This window comes from Sus scrofa, chromosome 16, assembly GCF_054392235.1.
Source record: "Sus scrofa isolate SSC_HxYL_T2T_F1_AM1 chromosome 16, Sscrofa_HxYL_maternal_Yorkshire_Landrace_v2.0, whole genome shotgun sequence".
NCBI lineage: Eukaryota > Metazoa > Chordata > Mammalia > Artiodactyla > Suidae > Sus > Sus scrofa.
The window spans coordinates 18,760,205-18,782,960 of NC_139398.1; the positions used below are offsets into that span (position 1 = coordinate 18,760,205).

Here is a 22,756-nt window from a genome sequence, read left to right on the forward strand (position 1 = left end):
GGATCGAACCTGCATCCTCATGGATACAGTCAGGTTCTTTTCCACTGAGCCACAACAGGAACTCTGAGAATGAGCCATTTGAGTGGAGATTTATATTCATGTGATGGAAAACCTTCTTCCACCATCCCTACAAAATCTCCTGCTAACTTTATCTTGCTCAGTAATACATTTGGTAAGACAGGAGTTGTTTTGGTCATGTATGGAAATTCTGCATCTGTGTCAAGGTTGTTATACTACAAAATCAGTAACATCATGAGGGAACTACCAACAAATGGACCCTACAAGTTATTTTATCATTTGCTGTGTTGTCTGACATATGCCATTTCCCCTTCAGATCTGCCCCTTTCCCCAGCTATTCCTTCCTCATTGTGCTTTGTTTTTTTCTTTCTTGTTTTAATTGTAAATTATCTTTTTAAATTAAAGTATAGTTGATTTACAATGTTTCATCAAGTTCTGTTACACAACAAAGTGACCCAATCATACATATTTCCCTGTGCTGTGCAGTAGGATCCAATTGCCCATCCATTCTAAATATAACAGCTTGCATCCCCCAAACCCCCAAAATGCCCATCCATTCCAATCCCACCCCTTTTCTCCCAAGAACCTCAAGTCTGCTCTTTTTGTGTCCTTTGTTTCTTTAAAACCCCCACACTCTTTGATGTCCAAATCTTTCTCTAAAAAATCCTAAGAGCCATTCTGCCTCAAAATCATCTCTTCTGCTCCACATCCATTTTATATGTTATTAACCACTTGGCATTTTCTTTCTTTCTTTCTTTCTTTCTTTCTTTCTTTCTTTCTTTCTTTCTTTCTTTCTTTCTTTGGCTGAACCCACGGCATATGGAGGTTCCCAGGCTAGGGGTTTAATCAGAGCTGTAGCCACCTCCCTACACCACAGACACAGCCATACCAGATCCGAGCTGTGTCTGTTACCTATACCACAGCTCATAGCAGTGCTGGATCCTTAACCTACTGAGCAAGGCCAGGGATTGAACCTGAAGCCTCATGGTTCCTAGTTGGATTAATGTCTGCTGTGCCATAACAGGAACTCCTCCTCTTTCTTGATAGAGTTGTTTTATTCAATTATACCTGAACTTCCTATTTACAGGAAGCTCACTGAAGAGGGCGCTCATCTTTTTATCTCGGTGTCTCTATAGCTGAAAGGATGCTGACCCCAGAGGAGAGACCTGACTGGGACTCAGAAAGACTTAGGTGAGAGAGAATAAAAAGCGGAGCAGAAATGACTTGGGTTTTAGAGACAGGTGGACAAACCCATGAAAAGGGGATGTTCATCTTTGAGAGAGGCGAAGCCTTTCATAAAAGTTGATTGATAAATAGTCTCTTCTAAAAAGTGGTATTTTGGGAGTTCCCGTCGTGGCGCAGTGGTTAATGAATCCGACTAGGAACCATGAGGTTGCAGGTTCCATCCCTGGCCTCACTCACTGGGTTAAGGATCCGGCATTGCCGTGAGCTGTGGTGTAGGTCGCAGACATGGCTCGGATCCCGCGTTGCTGTGGCTCTGGCGTAGGCTGGCGGCTACAGCTCCGATTCGACCCCTAGCCTGGGAACCTCCATATGCCGCGGGAGCAGCCCAAGAAATGGCAAAAAGACAAAAAAAAAAAAAAAAGTGGTATTTTGATCAGATACATTAGCTTTCTGAAGCAGGTGGCAAATGTTCCAATACAGAAGTCACAGGACAAATGTAATAGGGCACATACTGAAATCATACAGGTTTTTCCAGAACATTTCTGTTATACATGATAATAGGTTCCTGATTCCTTGGGAGGAAATTGTATCTGATGTAATGTACTCAGAATGTATTCCATTACCATTATCATCATACTTAATGAACTCTATATTGTTTTCATGGTAGGGTACGGAGGTAATCTTTCCATCTAAACTATTTGCCACAGTCACAATGTTCTGTAGGTACTGTTTGGATAGACCCCTGTTGGGAAACAGCCCCATTATTAGTAGAGCCAATATTTTGGTGCCTGGAATGGGCTACAAGCAGGTGGGTGGCATATTTTGGAGAGATTTGTTTTAAACATGTTTATTTATGTATGCACATCCTGCATAGAGTTTTGTGTAGATGAGAAGGAAGTTGAGATTTGGTGGGAAAGCCAGAACAGACTCTGTTAGGGAAACTCTCAAGTAGGGGTACATTTTTGTTATATCAACAAATATGATAATTTCCTATCAGAAGATGTGAATAACTGCAAAGTCGAATGTGGTGAAGATGGTAGTGATAGTAAGCAGATGTCTATAATGCAGAAAATTCAAATTTAACCTTCCTGTATGAAGCCAGGTGAGTCAGTAGCAGTATGGATCCAACAGTTGGGCTGGCTGGGAATTTAGAAATCTCAGTAGAAAACAACTCACTCATTCAAACAATGCTTTGTCTGAAGTTCTTTTCCCCTAGATACTTACCAGGGAAGCAATTACCTTGGAGGGTTACTAAGGTGCTTAGTCTTACCAAGTTTCCAAGTTTTGGAGAAACCAGGCGATTGAGAATCATCTGTCTTGACGACTCAGGTTTGTGTGAATTAAGCTTGAGACTTATATATGAACACAGAATGCAAATTCATCCCTTTGCAAAGGGATGTGAAAGCTGTAACTGTTATAGGAACCAGTGTTCACAGCCTCAGCAGCATTACATTCTCTCCCTATAGGCTGGCCTGGAAGGGAAGCCAAATTCTCATCAGAACATTTGCCAGCAAGGCATCAGAACATAAAGCGCTAGTGTGATGAACTGCAGTGTTTCTCAGCAACAGGCTAAATTACCCTGTTGTTGATTTCACCACAATAAGAAAGGTCTTGACAATGGATGACAGTCTTCTCTGTCTGCTGTCTGGGCCCTCTGCTTATGCAAAATGCTTTGAGAAGCAGCTCACATGTACCTTTCTGACTCTCTTTTTACAGCTTCCATCAGGCATCAAGCCCTCTTTGAAGCAACACAGTCTTTCTTTAGACTTGTTAATGAACTTCCTCTGATCACAATCAGATCTTTTAGGTTTAGATCTGTAATGTGACCTTGCAAAAAGCCATGACTTTTAAAAAATTTTCTTTTTCAGCTTCATTAATGATTATTTAATTTAAGCTTTTGAACAATAAGACAAATCCTAGTTATTGTTGGTGGTTGGGGTTTAATAGTCTTTTTATTTATTTATTTTTTACTGCACCCACGGCATGTGGAAGTTCCTGGGTCAGGGATGGAGCCCAAATCACAGCAGCAACCAAAGCCACTGCAGCGACAACACCAGATCCTTAACCTGCTGCACCACAAGAGAATTCCTGGTAGCATTCTCGAGTATTGAGGTTGGAAGTGTCAAGGTCTTCAAGAAGGAAAATAGGGTTTAGGAAAGGAGAGGCCAGCCTGAATGTTGAGTGGGAAAAGAGGGAGAAGATCATTTGTGTTGATGCAACTGGGATGGTCGTGTGATGCTGACATACAGGTGCATTAGTGCCTAAATCCATGGCAGTGGGAAAATGCAAATGCAGATGAGTGATGGGTCTGCTCTGGTCAGGACAAGATGGTGCAAGCTAGACCTACTATAAATGGAAGTTATGGATGCATGATACTTGGAGATAAGGCCTAATGCAGGGAGTGGCTTTGGTAATTCTTCTGGAATACTCAGTCCTATCTTGATTGACATAGCCCACAGAGGAGGCAACATCTGCACTTCCTTCTTGTTTTCCAGTCTATCTTTCTTTCTAAAAGAGTAAAATGTAAACTGGAGCATGGAAGTATTTTTCCTATAAAGGTTTAACTGAAATATTAACTAGTAGGCATGCCTATATATTTTTTTTTCTTCCTTTTTTACTGTCATGTTCTGACAGAATTAGGACAAAGTTTAGTTTATTTGGGAAGGCACTATACCACTCCCCACCAAAAAGAAAGCAAAAATAAATATCTTTCAGAGGGGATGTGTCAATGGTTTAAGATAGATTTTTTTTAATAAATCTGAGCTTTGTCCTACAGTAGTATTTAACCATTGCTTTTTAAATTGAAGCCAAGACATTATTAAATTCTTAGCAAGACAAGAAGTAAACTAATTACTTAATTGGCAAGTTTTGCTTCTCTTCTACCCAGATAAAGAAACAACAACAACAACAACAACAACAAAACAAAACAACAAAAAAACTTACAGTCATACGAACTGCACAGCACGTATGCCCTTTTGACAGTTTTATGTTGTGTAGTATGTGACTTCAGGAACTAAATTTTGCAAGTATACAAGAATGGTCTCTGCAACTAGCTCTGTTCTGGCCATTGATCAAATGTGAACCAAATCATTTAATTCCATTTTAGTGACATTAAACTTATTTTAATCCTTTATATTCACCTGTGCACCCTCCTTCTCTTTCTTATCTTGATGTTTATTGTATATACTGTTTCTCAAGCAGGTACTTCAGAGAATGAAGAGATAGTGGTGGAATTACTGAAATCATGGAGAACATAATGGTATTTAGGTCTATGTTATGTCCTCCTACAATATACATCTGGGTTCAAGCTGTGGATCTAGGTTTTTTTTTTTTTTTTTTTTTGTCTTTTTAGGGCTGCACTTGAAGCACATGGAGGCTCCCAGGTTAGGGCTTGAATTGGAGCTGTAGCTGCCAGCCTACACCATAGCCATGGAAATGTGGGATCTAAATCACAGCTCATGGCAATGGTGGATCCTTAACCCACTGAGCAAGGCCATGGATCAAACCTGGATCCTCAAGGATGCCAGTCAGATTCGCCTCCACTGAGCCACCATGGGAACTTTAAATGTGATCATTTTGGAAAAAGATCTCTCTGTTAAATAAATGAGTGGTCTTTGATGTTCTTCAAGAGTAGATTTCTTCCTTCTCTCTCTCTCTCTTTTTCTTTTTAGGACTGCACCTGTGGCATATGGAAGTTCCTGGGCTAGGGGTCAAACAGAGCTCCTGGCCTATGCCAGAGTCATGGCAACACAGGACTCGAGCTGCATCTGCAACCTACACCATAGCTTATGGCAGGATCCTTAACCCACTGAGTGAGGCCAGGGATGGGACCTGCATCCTCATGGACACTATCTCAGGTTACTTAACAGGACCTCTAATAGTGGATTTTCTTATGTTAACATAGCTTTTTGTAGTATGTTGTTTTGTAGCTTTTTTTTTTTTTTTTGGATAAACTTACTTTGAATATGAGAAGTATAAGTATAGTCAGGTCTGCTATAACAGAATTTCTACAGCTTGGGACTTACTATGAAGTGGTGGAAGGGCAGTTACTTTGATTTGTTGGATTCCTGATGCTTTTCTGCAAAATGAGACACGAAGGAGTAGTAGGAAATTGGGGGTGTTGGAAGCCACACTCATTATCATTTAAATCTTCTACTTCTAGACTGAGAAGTAGTGGGGTAATGGGGAAGTGTTTTAGCCTATGAGCATTGGATACTATATGGTTCCTTCAAGAAAGGTTCTGACACAAGGATACCTGGGTTACGTTGAATGTTTATTTATTTTTTTATAAATTACTTTAATATTGGAGAACCTAGAGGGTATAGACCACATTGTATTTAAATTAAGGGCAATAAGCTACAGTATTTTAGAAACCATACATGAAATATACCATGAAAGACTGAAGAGCAGACTAGAGACACCTGAAGTCTTAGGCTGACAACCCCAGAATTAAAGAAATAGTTTTTTTTTTTTTTTTTTTTTTTTTTTTAGTTTTAAAGCAAGGTGATGGAATTGGGAATAAGGTTGAGATAGAGGAAATAATACCATATATTAGGAAATTATCTGCAATGTTTTATATTTCTGTTTCTTTCTTTACTAAAAAATAATTATTTTGAGTAGCATCCTGTTAGGGTGGTTATTATTAGCAAACATCAGCTGATTTTGCTTCTGCACTGGCATTATAATTTCAGGTTTGTGACTTTCATGAATTTAAGGAATTTTTTTTTTTTTTTTTTTTTTTTTTTTTTTAGGGCTGCACCCGAGGCATGTGGAAGTTCCCAGGCTAGGGGTCAAATCAGAGCTGTAGCTGCCAGCCTACACCACCAGCCGCAGCAGCTCAGTATCTGAGCTGTGTCTGTGACCTACATCACAGCTCATGGCAATGCTGGATTCTTATCCCACTGAGCGAGGCCAGGGATTGAACCCACATCCTTATGGATACTAGTCGGGTTTGTTACCCTTGAGCCACGATGGGACTCCTAAGGAACTTAAATTTTTAATTAGAGTAACATTGAATATTCTCAAGGGATGCTTTCTCATATAACAATAAGTGACATTTACTTAACTTTTGCACATTAGTTTTTGGCTGAAGACCAAAATGCTTTTTTCCCCTGTGATGGATTATCCTTAAAGATAAATCTATGTTTTAGTATAATCCTTCAATGCACTCTCATCCTGTAATAATGCCATTTTAATGAATTTTACATTCGTTCCAAAAGTCCTGAGGAACCTAATACATTCCTATAAATTCCATACTTTAGGGATTTTGGTGTCAAGCTTTAAATCTAATTTAATATTAGTAAAAAAAATTATTCTATTTTTTTATGACTTCTGAACTTTTTATAGGTTACAACTCTGATCAAGCCAATCAGTGGATTCAGTGCTACCTCTTAGGCATTATGGTTAAAACCTAAACCATAGAAGAGGGGAAATAGGGGCAAAATAGGAAGAAGATGGTAACCAGATATGAAAAGTTGGGCTACCCTTTTGAGAAACACACTGAAAACACACAGGGTACAGGGGTCACAAATTTCATTGTTGGCCTTAGGACAAGTTGATATGTCATATTTATTTTTTTAATCCATATTTTTTCTGATTTTCTTTTTCTGTTTTTAGTGTGAGGATACAGAGAAAAAAAAATATTTTAGCAGTTCTTAAAGGTAATAATTGTAAATGGAGATCAACCTGGCTGAAAAGACACTTTCTAAGTTCAGGTTTTGGGAAGAAGAAGGGGGCTTCTTGTCATAATAGTGGAAGGGGAGGGACCAGGAAGCAGGTGCAATGTAGAGAGGGCAAGGGTAAAGAGGACAGCCAACAGCTGGAGATGGGAAGCATGTACTTAGGAAAAGAGAGTTGAATGAAGATTTCTTTTTAGTGGATTCCTAGCAATTCCATTGAATCAGACCTTCAGTAATTCTACCCACATTATGATATTCCGGATGCAGATAGATTTCTTAAAGAAGCTGGTAGAGGAGTTGAGATCTGAGTTAACATTGTATAGGGATGAAAAAGAATTAAGTTTACCAGCAAAGACAATTTTCTCTTTCTTTTAATGATGAAACTATTTTTAATACACAAAAGTAAAAATTTTAAATTCGATTTTATTTAATTAACAGACCTAGTCTTAAGTGATATATTGTCTGCATAGAAACACAGTCCATAATTTAAAAATAATTAAGAAATTAGGAGTTCCTGTCATGGCTCAGTGGTTAACGAACCTGACTAGGATCCATGAGGATGTGAGTCGGATCCCTGGCCTTGCTCAGTGGGTTAAGGATCTGGCATTGCTGTGAGCTGTGGTGTAGGTCACAGTTGTGGCTCAGCTGTGACTGGACCCCTAGCCTGGGAACCTCCATATGCAGTGAGTGGGGCCCTAAAAAGACAAAAGCCAAAAATAATTAAGAGATTAAATTACTTTTACTAAAAATGTTGGAGGGAAACTAATTCTTAAACTGCAGTTTACAGATTAAAATCCTATTCTTGTGGCATAGCCTGTTAAGAATCTAACTAGTATCCATGATGATGTGGGTTCCATCCCTAGCCTTGCTCAGTGGGTTAAGGATCTGGTGTTGCCATAAACTGTGGTGTAGGTTGCAAATGTGACTCTGATTTGGCCCCTAACCTGGGGACTTCTATATGTTGCAGGTACAGCCCTGAAAAGAAAAAAAAATAATCCTGTTCTCCACTCCTCTATCTACCAATATCTTCTGTACCCTGGGGTTGCTGAGAAATTATTCTATTTACTTCTTTCCAACTCCCAAACGAACTCTCCAACCCACCCCAATCTCTAATTCTGGTTTAATCCCAATAAATTGCTAAGTATACTTATTCAACATCTACAACTAATTCAACAACTTGGTGGACGCTGAATATATAAACATCAGTGGGTAAAACAGAAAATCAGTTCCTGTATTCACGATCTTCTGTCTTTCATTCCAGAGGGAAATAGATAATAAGAAAGAAAAATATGTAAAATATATAATATGTCAAAAATGTAAAAGATGACGATCAAAAGCAGTGATAGTGAGTCTACAATGTCTGTTGGAGGTTATGGCGGTCAGTGAAGTTCTTACAGAGAAGAGGATTTTGAATAGTGAAGAAGCAAGTCATGCAAATTTAAATATACAAGGGAAGAACCTTCTAGGCTGAGGGAACATCAAGTACAAAAAACCTGTATGTATAGTAATTCTGGCATGTTCAGGGACAGGAAAGGAGGCTCATGTGATGAAGAAGAGAGTAGAGGGGAACATTAGCAAGGGAAAGGGTCAAAAGGTATGTGTAACTTTTGTTGTTGTTGTTGTTGTTGTTGTTGTTGGTATTTCTTGGGCCGCTCCTGCGGCATATGGAGGTTCCCAGGCTAGGGGTCCAATCGGAGCTGTAGCCACCGGCCTACGCCAGAGCCACAGCAACGTGGGATCCGAGCCGCGTCTGCAACCTACACCACAGCTCACGGCAACGCCGGATCGTTAACCCACTGAGCAAGGGCAGGGACCGAACCCGCAACCTCATGGTTCCTAGTCGGATTCGTTAACCACTGCGCCACGACGGGAACTCCAAGGTATGTGTAACTTTACATGTAACAGAAAGACGTCTCTCTTTGCTCTGCATGAGATGGAAGCCATTGGAAATTTCTGAATAAAAGGGTGCTCATATATTATTCTGTTTTAAGAGGCTCTGAGTTGAAAATATAAGAACTGGAGTGAAGGGAGACAAGGGTGGACACAAGAAACTCAATCAGGAGACTTACAGTAATTTAGTAAAGAGATAGTAGGGTGTGTGTGTGTGTGTGTGTGTGTGTGTGTGTGTGTGTGTGTGTGTGTGTGTCTTTTTAGGGCTGCACCCCAGCATATGGAGATTCCAGGGTCAGGGTCAAAGCAGAGCGGTAGCTGCTGGCCTGCGCCACAGCCACAGCCACAACCACAGCAATGCCAGATTTGAGCCACGTCTGCAACCTACACCACAGCTCATGGCAACACTGGATCCTTAACCCACTGATTGAGGCCAGGAATTGAACTTGCGTCCTCATGATTACTAGTCAGATTCGTTTCCACTAAGCCATGACAGGAACCCCGAGACAGTAGTGGTTTTTACCGATGTGATGGTAATAAAGGTGATAAGAGGTAACAGGATTCTGAATATATTTTGAAGGTGACACCAATGGAAATATTTTTGGTAGACCCTGTGGGAGTTGAGGAAAGAATGGAAAGAAAAGATTGTTATTACCTACGGTAGCAAGCATAGAGGATGAGTTAGTTTGGGGATGAGTACTAGAAACTTAGTGTTGAACATATTACGTTTGAGATACCTACTATATACTCAAATGGACAGGTGGGGTAAGCAGGAGGTTATATGGATTTGAGTCTGGATTTTGGAGAGTCAAGTCTGAGCAAGAGATATTAACTTGGGAGAATATAGGTGATATTTTAATCTGTGAAACTGGCTGTGATCCTTAAGGGAGTGAATGTAGACAACCTGGTGACAAAGCTGAACTTTGGGTATTAAACAAAAGAAAATGTTTAATGTAGAATAATAGGTCCCCTTGACATGGTATCAGACTATCTGGGCTCCTGTGTAAGCCTTCAGATTCATACTATGCCCTTCCAGTGAGTTAAAACAATTAGTTAATTCAATAGCGGAAAAAAAGAGCGACGTTGTTGGAGGGCATTGCATTATCTAAACAAATGGTGATTATACTTTTTCCCTCTCAATTTTCAACTTGTCCATATTGCAGACAAGGAGACACAACATTATTTTATTTAAATATAGTCATCAATCAATCACTCCAGTTTGTAAAAATAAATGATTTGTAAGAGTTAAAACAAGAAAAAACATTAAATGTGAAATATTCTAGCATCTTGACTGTCTACACGCTATCAAATTTCTTTGTAGGTTTCCATGACCTTTTCACCATCACTGCATCTTTCTCCATTCCATTCTTTTGGGTAAGATTCTGCATTTTCTAGCTTGTAAGGGATAACTTACCTTTATAAGGTAGAGTTGTTGGAGAGAAGAAGAAAAAGGAAAAGTAGGAGAAGTTAAAACAGGGTTCAGATACTTCGTCATCTTGTATCCAATAACCACAAACCCGCCACAGTATTTATTTCTAATCTTCTAGTCTCTCACCAGCACTATTACCTTTCTACCTCACTCTCTCTAGTGCTTCGACAGTCATATCATCTTACTATTTTTCCCTCTCTTCCTTATGCCCCTGGCCTCATATCCTATTTCCTTCACCCCAGTTTTTATCTTGTTCAATCATTATTATCTCCAACCTTTGCACATAACCTCAGATCTCTTGCTTCTTTCTTTGTGGAACTTGTCTGAGCAAATTACAACCTCTTGCTCCATATGTGCCCCTGTCTAGCTAAAGATGGGTAAAGACAAAGCACAATCATTCTGTCTGATCCAAATGTATGATCGCTACCACCCAAGCAAGCCCTAATACTGGTTTTTGAATGCTTTGGGCATTCCAACATTTAGACACGGGGTGAATGAGAGGAACACAAAAGAGACAGAAAGGAAAGCCAGAGAGAAAACAGGATGAAGATACAGATCTGGAGACCAAAGGAGGAGAGCGTTTCCAAGACAGGGGTGTGATCAGTTGGGTTAATGCTTCAAATAGCTTGAGTCTGATGAGTACTGAAAAATGACCATTGGATTTGGTGACAGGGAGGCCACTAGTGACCTTGGGTTTGGTAACATTTTTTTTTTGTTGAAAGTTTTCCGAGAAGGCTGTTAGTAAATAGGAAGGAGAAGTGGGGAGGAGAGCTTTATATTCTTTTGGGAAAGTTAAAGACAGAATTAGGAAGCTGCTGAAGTTGTGGAAATACTTAAAAATATATCAATTCATATAAAGAATAGTGGGCAAACAAAGGCAAATAGTTTTGATAGTCCTTACAAGCTAAATGTTCTGGATTGAGATAATTATGGGCTATTGGTGACTGCTGATGAGTACTTGATCTGGACTCTCTAACCACAAAATGAAGGTAGTTACCAAGTTAAGCTAATGAATTTGTGCTTGATTTAATATGCAATTATTTTAAAATTACATATTTATACATACATAATTATGCATATGTATACAATTACATATATGTTATCTCTATAAACTTCATATGTAACAAATTTTATGGAAATAATATATATCTTATATATTAAATATGTGTATGTAAAATGTATATTTAACATAAATTTTATAGAATCTCACTAATAGTTGGCTGTAGCCTATTGGTGAGCTGATTAAGTTTCTGCAAAATGACTTCTTCCAAAGAAATTTTATTTCTGGGACAAAATATGTGCACTAGAGACTACAGAGTTGAAAGAGACAGTCTTGCTCCCCTGAACTGAGATAGTGTTTCAGGGCCCTCCATTTGCAGAAACCCCTCTAAGGCCCTGTTCCTGATTTTGAAGACACAATTTTGTTTTACTTTTTAATCGAAGAAAATTCTGAAATTGATAAATTCTAGGATTAAAGAAACCTGAGTCCAACTCTGCCCTTGACCATTTTAAACACAAAAGCATTCAGTGTAGACAACAGCATAATTCTAGAGTAGGCTAATATAATATAAAAGCCCAAACTCTTTAAATATTCTCTCCTCCCCAAGCTTTGGTCCAAATCAGGTTTTGATATTTTGAGTTGGGGTGGGTGGGGAATGGGTCACTGTTGGCTTCTCTTGTCTTTTCTCCCCTTCTTATCTGGTTAGCTTCTGATCTTGTTCTGCTCTTGACCTAAGACTGGTCTCAGGGGGAACAGTCACAGGTGGCTGGTACAAAAGCAGTCTGGTGTGTGTACTTCCTCCCCCCGCCCCTGCAAATAATCCCAAACTGACTCCTATTCCCTTAAACATTGCTTTGGTGGATTTCCTTGGCAACATTCTCTACTGAAACTTTTAGGCTGCTCACCTGACAAGGATAATATCTTTCCTGGGCTGGCTACCAGTGAATCCTCCTCTCCTCTGGATTCCAGCCACCCCTCTGTTTGGTGTCCCTTTGCCCTTTCAGATCAAGTGCTCCATGGGATCCCTTTTAAAAGCTTCTCATAGCAAGGTCCATATTTGGAATTTGAGAAACTTCTCTGGGTGTGGAAACATAGCTTGACTCTCTCCTCTTTCTCTGAGCCTGAAATTCATGTGTCTCTAGGTCACTTTTCCTTGGCATGAGGTTAAGGGGAAGTACCACCTCTGCTTCCCCATGGATGTGTGTGGTTGTCAACATAGCTTATTGACAATTCACTCTAAAGAAGTGAATTCAATCTTTTAAGACAGAGGACAGCTGCTAGCTAGTGCTGGGTGGACCGATGTGGAATTGCTCTCTTTTCTCTTCCACATCTTTTTGAAAATCCTGAAGGAATGGTTTATGATCTGTCTTAACATGTAGGTGTACTTAGAGTATATTGTTTTGTGCTTTGCCTTAGAGGGGTTATGTGAAAGCAGGAAGAGTGGCACTGAATAACCTGTTATAGTCCCAAATTAGAAAAATACAGGAACATGGAGATGAAACAAGTCTGGAAGAATATTTTGGCAAATGGGACCAATGTGTAAAAATGGCAGATGATACTGTAATGTGAGACGCTGGAGGGACAGCATGGGGCTGTGTGCTCAGAATCTCAGAATAAAACCTTTCTATTTCTGACTTGGCCAATCAGGCACTTCTTTATTTAAAGTGGCCTATAATTTCCTTTTCTAATCTAGATTTTGACCTCTAGGCATAACACTTAAGGAGAACAAGGATAGCTGTAGTGAAATGCAAAATCTAAGAACCAAGGGATAGTTTTTTATGCTGTAAATGGGTCCACAGGGAAAAGGACCTACCTCAGTTTCAACAATTTCATATTCTGGGTATTTCTTTGGTTATATGGATCCAATGCTACATCAAAACCTCCAGACCACTATAATATCCTAGAAAAATTTATTGTCCAAACACATGGCAGGTTAACTTTTAGCCTAAACTGGTCCTCATGAAGAAATAAGATCTTATTCCTATCTCCATACTATGTTTGAAATGGAAATAGAAATTTCACAGTTTAAAAGACTGTGTGACTGAGGTAACATGATTAAAATGTCAAATGCTTTTAATATAGATGATCCTTGGTCATCTGTATCATAATGGCAGCATCGGTGTGAACTATCTCATATTTCAAGTACTTGTTAAGGAGGTGGAACAACAGAGGACTAGCACCTCTAGATTTTAGTACATATTCTTAAATTAGAATCAATTGACGTAGGACCTAACATTAAAACTAATAGTCTTCTAGAAATTTCTCAGTTTGTTTATCCCGAGGAAGGTCGAGCGAGCCTGGTTAGACCAGAGTAAGAGGTCTCTGAAGATAAGACTCAGCAAAATTTCAGCTGGTGGGGAAGGAAGCGTGACAAGCACTCTCGCGAGGCCTGAAGATAGCGCGATGGTGGTGGCAGCAGCCGGAGGTAGGAAGAGAGGACCGGAAGTCCTTCATCTTGAGCGTCCAATGCCGGAAGGACCGGAAGCCCTTTTCCCGCGGATAGGAAAACGGCCCACCTTGCCGGAAGTCCCACCTCCTCAAGCTCCTTCACCCTTTCAGACATTTTTCTGTCACCTGTGCTTGCCTCTGTTCCCTTTTCCTGTTTTATTCCTACAGCAGAAAAGGATACATTACTGTCTTTCTCCCAGCTCTACTAAATGGGTCCCTTTCCTGCACACACCCCCTCCCCGTAGCTGAGAAGTAGGACCTAAGGATGGCTGGATCTGTAGGATCCTAAAGGAAGGGGGAGAGGTTCTCAGAAGTCTGCTTCTGCTTCTGCTACCAGGACTCGGCATCCTCAGTCTCTCCCCTCCTGTTACCATGCACCCTGCTGCTTCCCTCCTTTCTGTGTTTGTGGCCACTGTGCTGTGGGGAGTGACCCCTATCAGGGGGCTTATTCGAGCGACTTCATACCACAATGCAAGCATGAACTTTGCAGACCTCCCAGCTCTCTTTGGGACTGCCTTGAGCCCGGAGGGACTTAAGGGGTTCCTTGTGGAGGCTCACCCAGCCAATGCCTGCAGCCCTATTGCCCCACCGCCTCCAGCCTGGGTCAACGGGTCAGTTTTCATTGCACTGCTTCGAAGATTTGACTGCAGTTTTGACCTCAAAGTCCTAAATGCTCAGAAGGCTGGGTATGATGCCGCTGTGGTCCACAATGTGGATTCTGATGAACTTGTGAACATGGTGTGGAACAATGAGGAAATCCAGCAGCAGATCTGGATCCCGTCGGTGTTTATCGGGGAGAAGAGCTCTAAATACCTGCGTGCCCTCTTCGTCTACCAGAATGGGGCTCAGGTGCTTCTGGTTCCCGAAAATACATTCCTTTTGGGCTATCGCCTCATCCTTTTCTCTGGGATTTTGGGCGTGCTAATTTTGGGCATGGGAGCGATTGTGACAGTTTGTTATATCCAATTCCAGAAACAGCACCGGGGGAGCCAACTAACTGAAGAACAACTGAAGCAGATTCCTACACGTGACTATCAGAAGGGAGACCAGTATGATGTCTGTGCCATCTGCCTGGAGGAATATGAAGTTGGGGACAAACTGAGGGTACTTCCTTGCACTCATGCCTATCATTGCTGCTGTGTGGACAGGTGGCTCACTCAGACCCGGGAGACTTGCTCTATCTGCAAATAGCCTGTTCAGCGGAATCTTGAGGAGGAGGAGGAGCAGGAGGAAGAAATTCAGGGACAAGAGGGTGTTGAGGAAGGGGAGCCAAGGGTCCACCTTGCCTCAGAACGGACCCACTTCTGGGCCCCAGCACCACACTTCCCATATCCTTTGGCTCCCTCGCCCCAGTCCCCTTTGTGTTTCTTGGGTCTTCAACAGATGCCTCACCCTCTCCATCCTCCTCTTCCTCTTCAGCTGCCATCTTGAACCAAGACTCCGTTTCCTTCCCACCTTTGGCGACCAATTTGCACAGCCCCTCTTCCTCAGCCCTCAGTCTTCTATGTTGAGGGATAGGAGATATTTCTTCCCCAGATTTCTCTCTCACCCATCCCCATCCTTTTGAGAGGGTTGGATGTGAAAGGGACTAGGTCTTCACTTATTGGGTTAATAAAATTGTTTTTTGTGGACTTAAAAAAAAATACAGTTACATGTGAAAGCCATAGGTGAAAGCTGTCAGAAACAATTTTAAAGAACATATTTTTATAATTTGGGTCCAGGATGAAAAATAATTAGAAACATTATTTTAAGTAACTCAGAGTATCTTAAATTTACTTTGGGACATTAACATTTCATGTTTGGCCTCATACTGCAATTTCTCATGTCTAAAAATTTCAGTGCCTCTCCTTTAACCATTTTTGATCAGTGAATTTGAAGTAATCTGTATTTATCTAAGTGTAATCTACACTTATCTAAATTGGCAGCAGTTACTGCCTAAAGAGGGCAAAATTATTGCTGAGTCTACATGGTCATGACACAAAAACAACTTGGTTGTAGGTTTCTGGTCCTCTTCTTTACCTATATATTAAGTGGCTGTGTAAATACAACAGATTTAGTTGCTTTATAGCATGCGGTCATTAGTATTCCTATCCTACTAACTGAGGCAGAATTTTAAGAGAATGCCTTTTAACTTTGTCTTTTCATCTCTTGGAATTAAAAACTGATTTAAATGAAAATAACATGCAACATCAAATGCTTTTCACCTGAGAGCAGTGATTTTTCAGCCAAATACCAAGTGTCTTTTGTGTTTGGAGCTGCCCATGTAATAGTATAAAATGGGAGTTAGCTAATAGGGCATCATTAAATATGCCCTTCCTTTTCAGAACTTAAGGTCATTTTCACCCTTAATGATTGTTAATGTTAGCTAAACTAGTTTTCATTTGTATGGCCAATTTCAACTCATCTCAGACTTCCAGATACTACAGTGTCAATGTAAGTGACTAAATGCTTTCAGTATAACTCCGTTATTTGGATTAGAATGTTCTGTTTCAGGCAAGCCTTGAAATAAACTCTTAAGTCATGCTGAAACATTTCTATCTTGGAAAACAGAGTCAATAGTCTTAAGAAAATTTACTATTTAAACTCATGTATAGTTTTATTTCCATAAATAAACTTTTAGATTTACCTAAAAATCACTATTTAAAAATTAAAAAAAAATTTTTTTTGATAGTTATTTCCCCAATACAATTTTTTTTCTACTGTACAGCATGGTGACCCAGTTACACATACATGTACACATTCTATTTTTGCACATTATCATGCTCCATCATAAGTGACTAGACATAGTTCCCAGTGCTACACAGCGGGATCTCATTGCTAATCCATTCCAAAGGCAATAGTTTGTATCTATTAACCCCAAGCTCCCCAACCACCCCACTCCCTCCCCCTCCCCCTTGGCAACCACAAGTCTATTCTCCAAGTCCATGATTTTCTTTTTTGTGGAAAGGTTCCTTTGTGCCTTACATTAGATTCCAGATATAAGTGATATCAGATGTTATTTGTCTTTCTCTTTCTGACTTGCTTGACTCAGTATGAGAGTATCTTGTTCCACACATGTTGCTGCAAATGGCATTATTTCATTCTTTTTATGGCTTAGTAGTATCCCATTGTGTATATATACCACATCTTCTGAATCCAATCATCTGTTGATGAACATTTGTGTTGTTTCCATGTCTTGGCTATTGTGAATGGAGCTGCAATGAATGTGCAGGTGCATGTGTCTTTTTCAAGGAACGTTTTGTCCAGATATATGCCCAAGTGTGGGATTGTTTGGTCATATTGTAGTTCTATGTATTGATAAAAGTCACAATTTTAGAGCTGGCAAGGTCCTATTGAATCGGTTATCAATAATACTGTAATTGATTATATGTTCTATTCACTAGTGATATACTCCAGTTTTTTGATTTGATATTTCTCTCAATATGTCTTCTTTGGCAGGAGGTTGCACGAAAATTTATGCACTGATAACCATTACTCAATATTGAGGGCTGTAGTGTGTTGGGGTCCCCAAGCGATGGACCCTGAAGTGAAGCTTTGTGTGTACAAGTTGAGTGAGTTTAGGAAACAGAACTGGGCAGAGGTAAAAGTTGGAGGATGGTGTAGTTGCACTTGAAGCCACAGAAGACCTCCCAGGGAACATTGCAACTGGGATGGCCCTGTAGCATGGTCCAAAACGCAAGCAAAATTGCTGATCTCACATGCCCCTGAAGGGACCAGTCATTTTTTTTTACAGGCTGTCACAGAGGAAAAGGAATGATCTTGGGCTGGGTAACTTTGTTCATGTAATGACAATTCCTGGAGAGAGACCCAGGTGTGGGAAACTTCACTAGCTTACTTTGTAGAGGGGTTCTTTTTGTGTTAATATGATTCTTTGAGTTAGAACCAAATGTGATCAATACACAGAAAATGCATAATTAATATTTACATGAGCTTTGGCTAATATGAGTTAATGCCAAAAGGGTAGCTTTTATTGAGTCAGTGATGAAATGAAAATAGGAAATAAAGACTGCTAAAGGCTTGCAACTGAATTTTTCCTAGGTCCCAGGCTTGAAAGGGGTGACTGTTCAGTGTTTCATGTATTCATTACAAGAATCTACTGAACTTCTATAATGTTTCAGGCATGCAAGTACCAGTGACAGAGAAGAAAGATCCTTGATTCTGTGATCTTCAGGACAAAACAGTCATTTTGTAGCATGGTGCTTGTGACAAGTAATAGAGGGGATAAATGATCTAGCAAGAATAACCCACTGGTGTGCTGCAGTGGCTCATTGGGTTCAAGAGAGCCAGTGGTTATTTTTAGAAATTTTGTCACATTGTTTCTGAACATGACACAGATAAAACATAACATCTCTATTTGGGACAGTTGTACCATCTTTGTAAAGGTGATAATTTTTGATATTGTGTTTTTGAGAACTATTGTTTAGTTTTTCTTTTCAACAAAACTGATCAACCTTTCTTACAGTTGAAGAGATAGAAAAAACAAAGAAGGGAATTTAAGTAGAGGAGTATTTTCTGGTATCCTGTATGTTTATTATTTAACTTGGGAGCAAAATCAAAACAAGATGTCAGGTTGTACTTAATATAAACACTCTCTGAGCCTAAGAATCAAATGTGGTTAGAGAGTCCACATGCAGAGGCAGAATCTCTTGTGAGTTCCCTCAAAGGGGATGAAGACCTCAGATAAGGATCAAAAAGCTGGGAGCGCATTTTAGGCCTGGAGCTTTTGTCCTCTTGATTGAAAGGGCATTAAGACCTTTGGGACAATAATTTGGGGAGAAGGCAAAAACAGTGAATCATAATTTTTGCATAAAGACATGGCACTATTGGTTTATAAAAACCCATTCAAAGTCTTAAAAATCAGACATATTTCGCTAATGTTTATTTAGTACATAGATATGATGCTTAAAGTCTTTCTGTTAGTAAACTTGGTCTTTGTTCAACATTTGACCATAATTAGTAATTATTTATGGCTGATTTGCTCTTGTTATAATGGTAGGTTATTGTTTTTTATGAATTTCAAATTTCCTGCTTTTGAAAAAGATAATTTTATTGACTTTAAGATGAAGAGGAACTTTGATTGTCTTAGATTGCCTGCAGTGGCCTTAATAGTCGAGGAGATGGTTTACTTTGTCTGCAAAAGGAAATGTGAACCTGGGATTACACCCTTGAGAGATGATACTTCAATTCAAATTGGGATGTGTGGAGTAATTGCAGCCTGTGGTAATGCATCTTCAACATCTTAAAATAGCTGTTAGATGGGTAGAGCTTTCCCCTAGAGGAATGGTAGTGTTCACTAAGAGACATCTTTTGTCTCTTGCAAACTACTGGAGCAGCCTTTGAACAAGGCACAAAGAAACATCATATTTAATATTTTTTGCAGTGATTTGAGAATTTACTGAGAACAAATATATTCTCATCTGTTTTGGATTGTACCTCAACTAAAAAAAAAACAGGGAGTTTCCACCATGGCTCAGTGGTTAACTAACCCAACTAGTATGCATGAGGATGTGGGTTCAATCCCTGGCCTTGCTCAGCGGGTTAAGGATCTGGTGCTGCTGTGAGCTGTGATATAGGTCAAAGAAGTGGCTCAGATCCCATGTTGCTGTGGCTGTGGCATAGGCCAGCAGCTGTAGCTCTGATTTGACTCCTAGCCTGGGAACTTCCACATGCCTTGGATGCAGTCCTAAAAAGCAAATAAATAAATAAATAAAACAAGTTAATAAAATAATATCAGAGAAGACTTAATATTTGGATTATTTTAGTGTTTCTAATAGTTGGCATAACCTTTGGACTTTTTGGACCACTTCCTTAAATGTGCAAGTAAGTAATTGAACAGAATTTTCAGGTAATGGCTCATTAAACCTATTTTTGTCTGTGTTCTTTAGAAAGACATAAACAATAAAAATATGTCATGATTTTTTTTTTTCTATCACCTGCAAGGAAACAGCGACTGACAGAAAACAGTGAGATTTTTCTTTATTCTTAATTGCACACATTGGGTCAGTGGTTTTCTTAAATAGTCAGTGAGCTGGGTTACTTGACTACTTTGGTTAATGGTGGTGGTGAGAATGTGGACAGGAAATAAAATCTGATCTTAAAAAAAATAAAGCCCTTAGAACATGCTTTATTCACAGAGATATTTGTAAAACACAGAAAAATGGGAGATGGAGTGGAATGTGGCAGGCAGGAGACTTCACCACACCTAAAAGATGAGAGATGGTGACGGGCAATGTCCGAGGTGTTTGTAGATTTCTTTCTCACGTCCAGAACCGATGGATGGCAAACTGCCCCCAAGGAAGCCTGTTGAGAGGTGAGTATGTAGAGTGAGGTGAGAGAGCATGGCTGTCAAAATGGTTGTGAAAATAGTAAACCCAGTAGAAAAGACAAACGCCGACTCAGGAAAGCCGATGAAAAGACTGAAGGTCTAGAGAGAATGGATTTATACCAAATTGGACGAGCAAGAAAGTAAATGACAGGAAGCCAGTTTGAGTGATCAAGGAGATTGGAACAGTATAAGGAGGAACAAGGTGTCTATGGGTTGACCCAATCAGTTCAGGAATGGAATCTGCAAATGCCAAGAGGCAGCTAGGCAGTGGATATAAAAATCCTTGAATACAGTAGTAACTGCTTAAAGGAAACCCACTGGCTTCAATGCACGGACTTGGCATTAAGAATAAAATATCAGAGGCTTCAGTGCCCAGGGTCTGTGATAGTAGAGACTAAAGGACTTGCGGAAGCAAGCAGTGTCAACAGCAGCACAGCCCTAGCAGCTGGATTAGGGAAGATTCATTCAAACATGAGGCAAAGAGCTTTTACTGTGTGGTGGGTACAATGCACAGGTTACAAAGAGTTATTAAGGTTGATTGCTTTTCCTCAGGAAGCTGAAAAGCTGATAGGGATTCTACCAGCAGCCACTCCCCATTCTTTTTCTTTTCTTTTTGTTTGTTTGTTTGTTTGTTTCTTTCTTTCTTTCTGTCTTTCTTGTCTTTCTTTCCTGTCTTTCTTTCTTTCAAAAGGGCCAAACTTTTCGCATATAGAAGTTCCCAGGCTAGGGGTCAGAGCCGCATCTACGATGTACACCACAACTCAAGGCAATGTGGGTGGATCCTTAACCCACTGATAGAGGCCAGGATTCGAACCTGCATCATGGATACTAGCCAGGTTTGTTATCACTGAGCCACAACAGGAACTCTCCACTGCCCTTTCTGAATCAAAAAAATGGAGACCTCTTGCAGAGCTGCGGCTCTACACACACATATATAGAGCAGCAGCACATATATGTATATAGCATATATACATATACACGCACACATATACATTTTATTACATACATATATGTACATATAATATATTTATATAGGTATACATGGATATAATATAATGTATATACATTACATCATGTAATACATATATTATACATGTATTATATATAATATATACATTATTGTATATATAATACATATATACACACATATACATGTATATATATATATATATATTACATATGTATATGTCTTTCATTTGTTTTGCTCTAAGATAGGTGAGCTTCAGACCCCAGCCAGCCTGCTCCAAAGGCTTGCATGTGGCAAGGCTTGCAACAATTCTGAGAGAAGTGATTGCTGGGTGGATAGGAAATAGACTGAGATGTTTTCTTGACATCCACTCTAATTTATCTTCCAGGCATGTAGCCACAGGATGCTGAGCAGCACAACCTCATAACCTGGAACCTTCTCCTTGGCCACACCAAGCACTAGACCCAAGATGAAACTGCAGGAAAGGTCTTCAGTGTGGTATTGATGGAAGAAGTAAGGTTTGACTTGCTAAGAGCAGGATCAACAGCCATTGCAACCATGTTTTAAAGAAGTCCAGTCAAGTGTTAGCCACTCCAAGGAATAAATTTAATTTCTGAGGAGATAAGACCTAACAGTAGTATCAACAGCCCATTCTGACTATTGTTTTTTTTTTTTTTTAAGGACCGCAACCATGACATATGGAGTTTCCAAGGCTAGGGGTATAATCGGAGCTGTAGCCACGAGCTTACGCCACAGCCATATCAATGCAGGATCCAAGCCACCTCTGTGACTTACACCACAGCTCACGGCAACGCTGGATCCTTAACCCACTGAGCGAGGCCAAGGATCAAACCTGCAACCTCACAGTTCCTAGTCAGTTTCCTTTCTGCTGCTTCACAACGGGTACTCCTGACTTTTGTTATTCTTCAGTTGTCAAACTAAACATTGACAGCCATTTTCCTTTTGCTGCTACTGCTGAAGAATATCTCTTACTTTTCCATGAGTGACCCAGTGGGTCTATTTTTGGTACTCAAATACTTGAATGTACACTCCACATATTATCTGCTTACCTGTATGATATTGAAATACAGAGGCAGAGTCTATAAAATGGGTTGGGGAACCACATGCCTTGAGTCAATTTACATCATAGCTCATTTTTATAAATAAAGTTTTATTGAAACACAGTCATACTCATTCACTTACATATTGTCTATGGCTGCTTTCCTGTTACAACTGCAAAGTTGAATAATGTTTGATCCATCCAAAACGAAAACTATTTACTATATGGCCTTTTAAAAAAAAATGTTGATTCCTAATCCACAGCCAGTGTATTGCCCAGTGGTTAAGAGAGGTTAGATTCAAATCCCACCTGTTCCATTTCCTAAATTTGTGACCTTGGACAGTTTATCCAACTCTGCTCTTCAGTTTCTTAAGCCACAATGTAAGATGATAATGGCTCCTATTTCATAAGCTTTATATGAATATTAGATTAGTTAAATCACTTAGAGTGTTTATAATGGTACTTATAGTGCTGTGAGTACTCAGCAAATACTAGCTATTGTTATTAACTGACATAGTGCGTTCTTTTATTTACAAAAATATAATGGATATCTGCAAAGGGCTGGGCAGTGAGTCTAACCATTGGAGATGGGTTATAGTATATCCCTCCCTTGAGGAGTTCATGGTACAATGGGAATGATAGACATATAAATGAAAGTTATAATATAATGTTATAAATAGATGTATATTCAATGATGGAGGAAGTATGAAGGAAGGTCAGTTTGAGTGATGAGATTTGGCTGAACTTTTGTAAGGA

General features: G+C 39.7%; 1 protein-coding gene across 1 annotated transcript; it reads left to right on the plus strand.

Moving 5' to 3' along the window:
• The first annotated feature begins 13,631 nt into the window (after positions 1 to 13,631).
• Positions 13,632 to 16,195, plus strand: LOC102168105 (E3 ubiquitin-protein ligase RNF167-like). The gene is made up of 2 exons (XM_021076958.2): positions 13,632 to 14,497; positions 14,621 to 16,195. The coding sequence occupies exons 1-2, from the start codon at positions 14,021 to 14,023 to the stop codon at positions 14,837 to 14,839; spliced, it is 696 nt and encodes a 231-aa protein (XP_020932617.2). The 5' UTR covers positions 13,632 to 14,020; the 3' UTR covers positions 14,840 to 16,195.
• Positions 16,196 to 22,756: the final 6,561 nt, after the last annotated feature.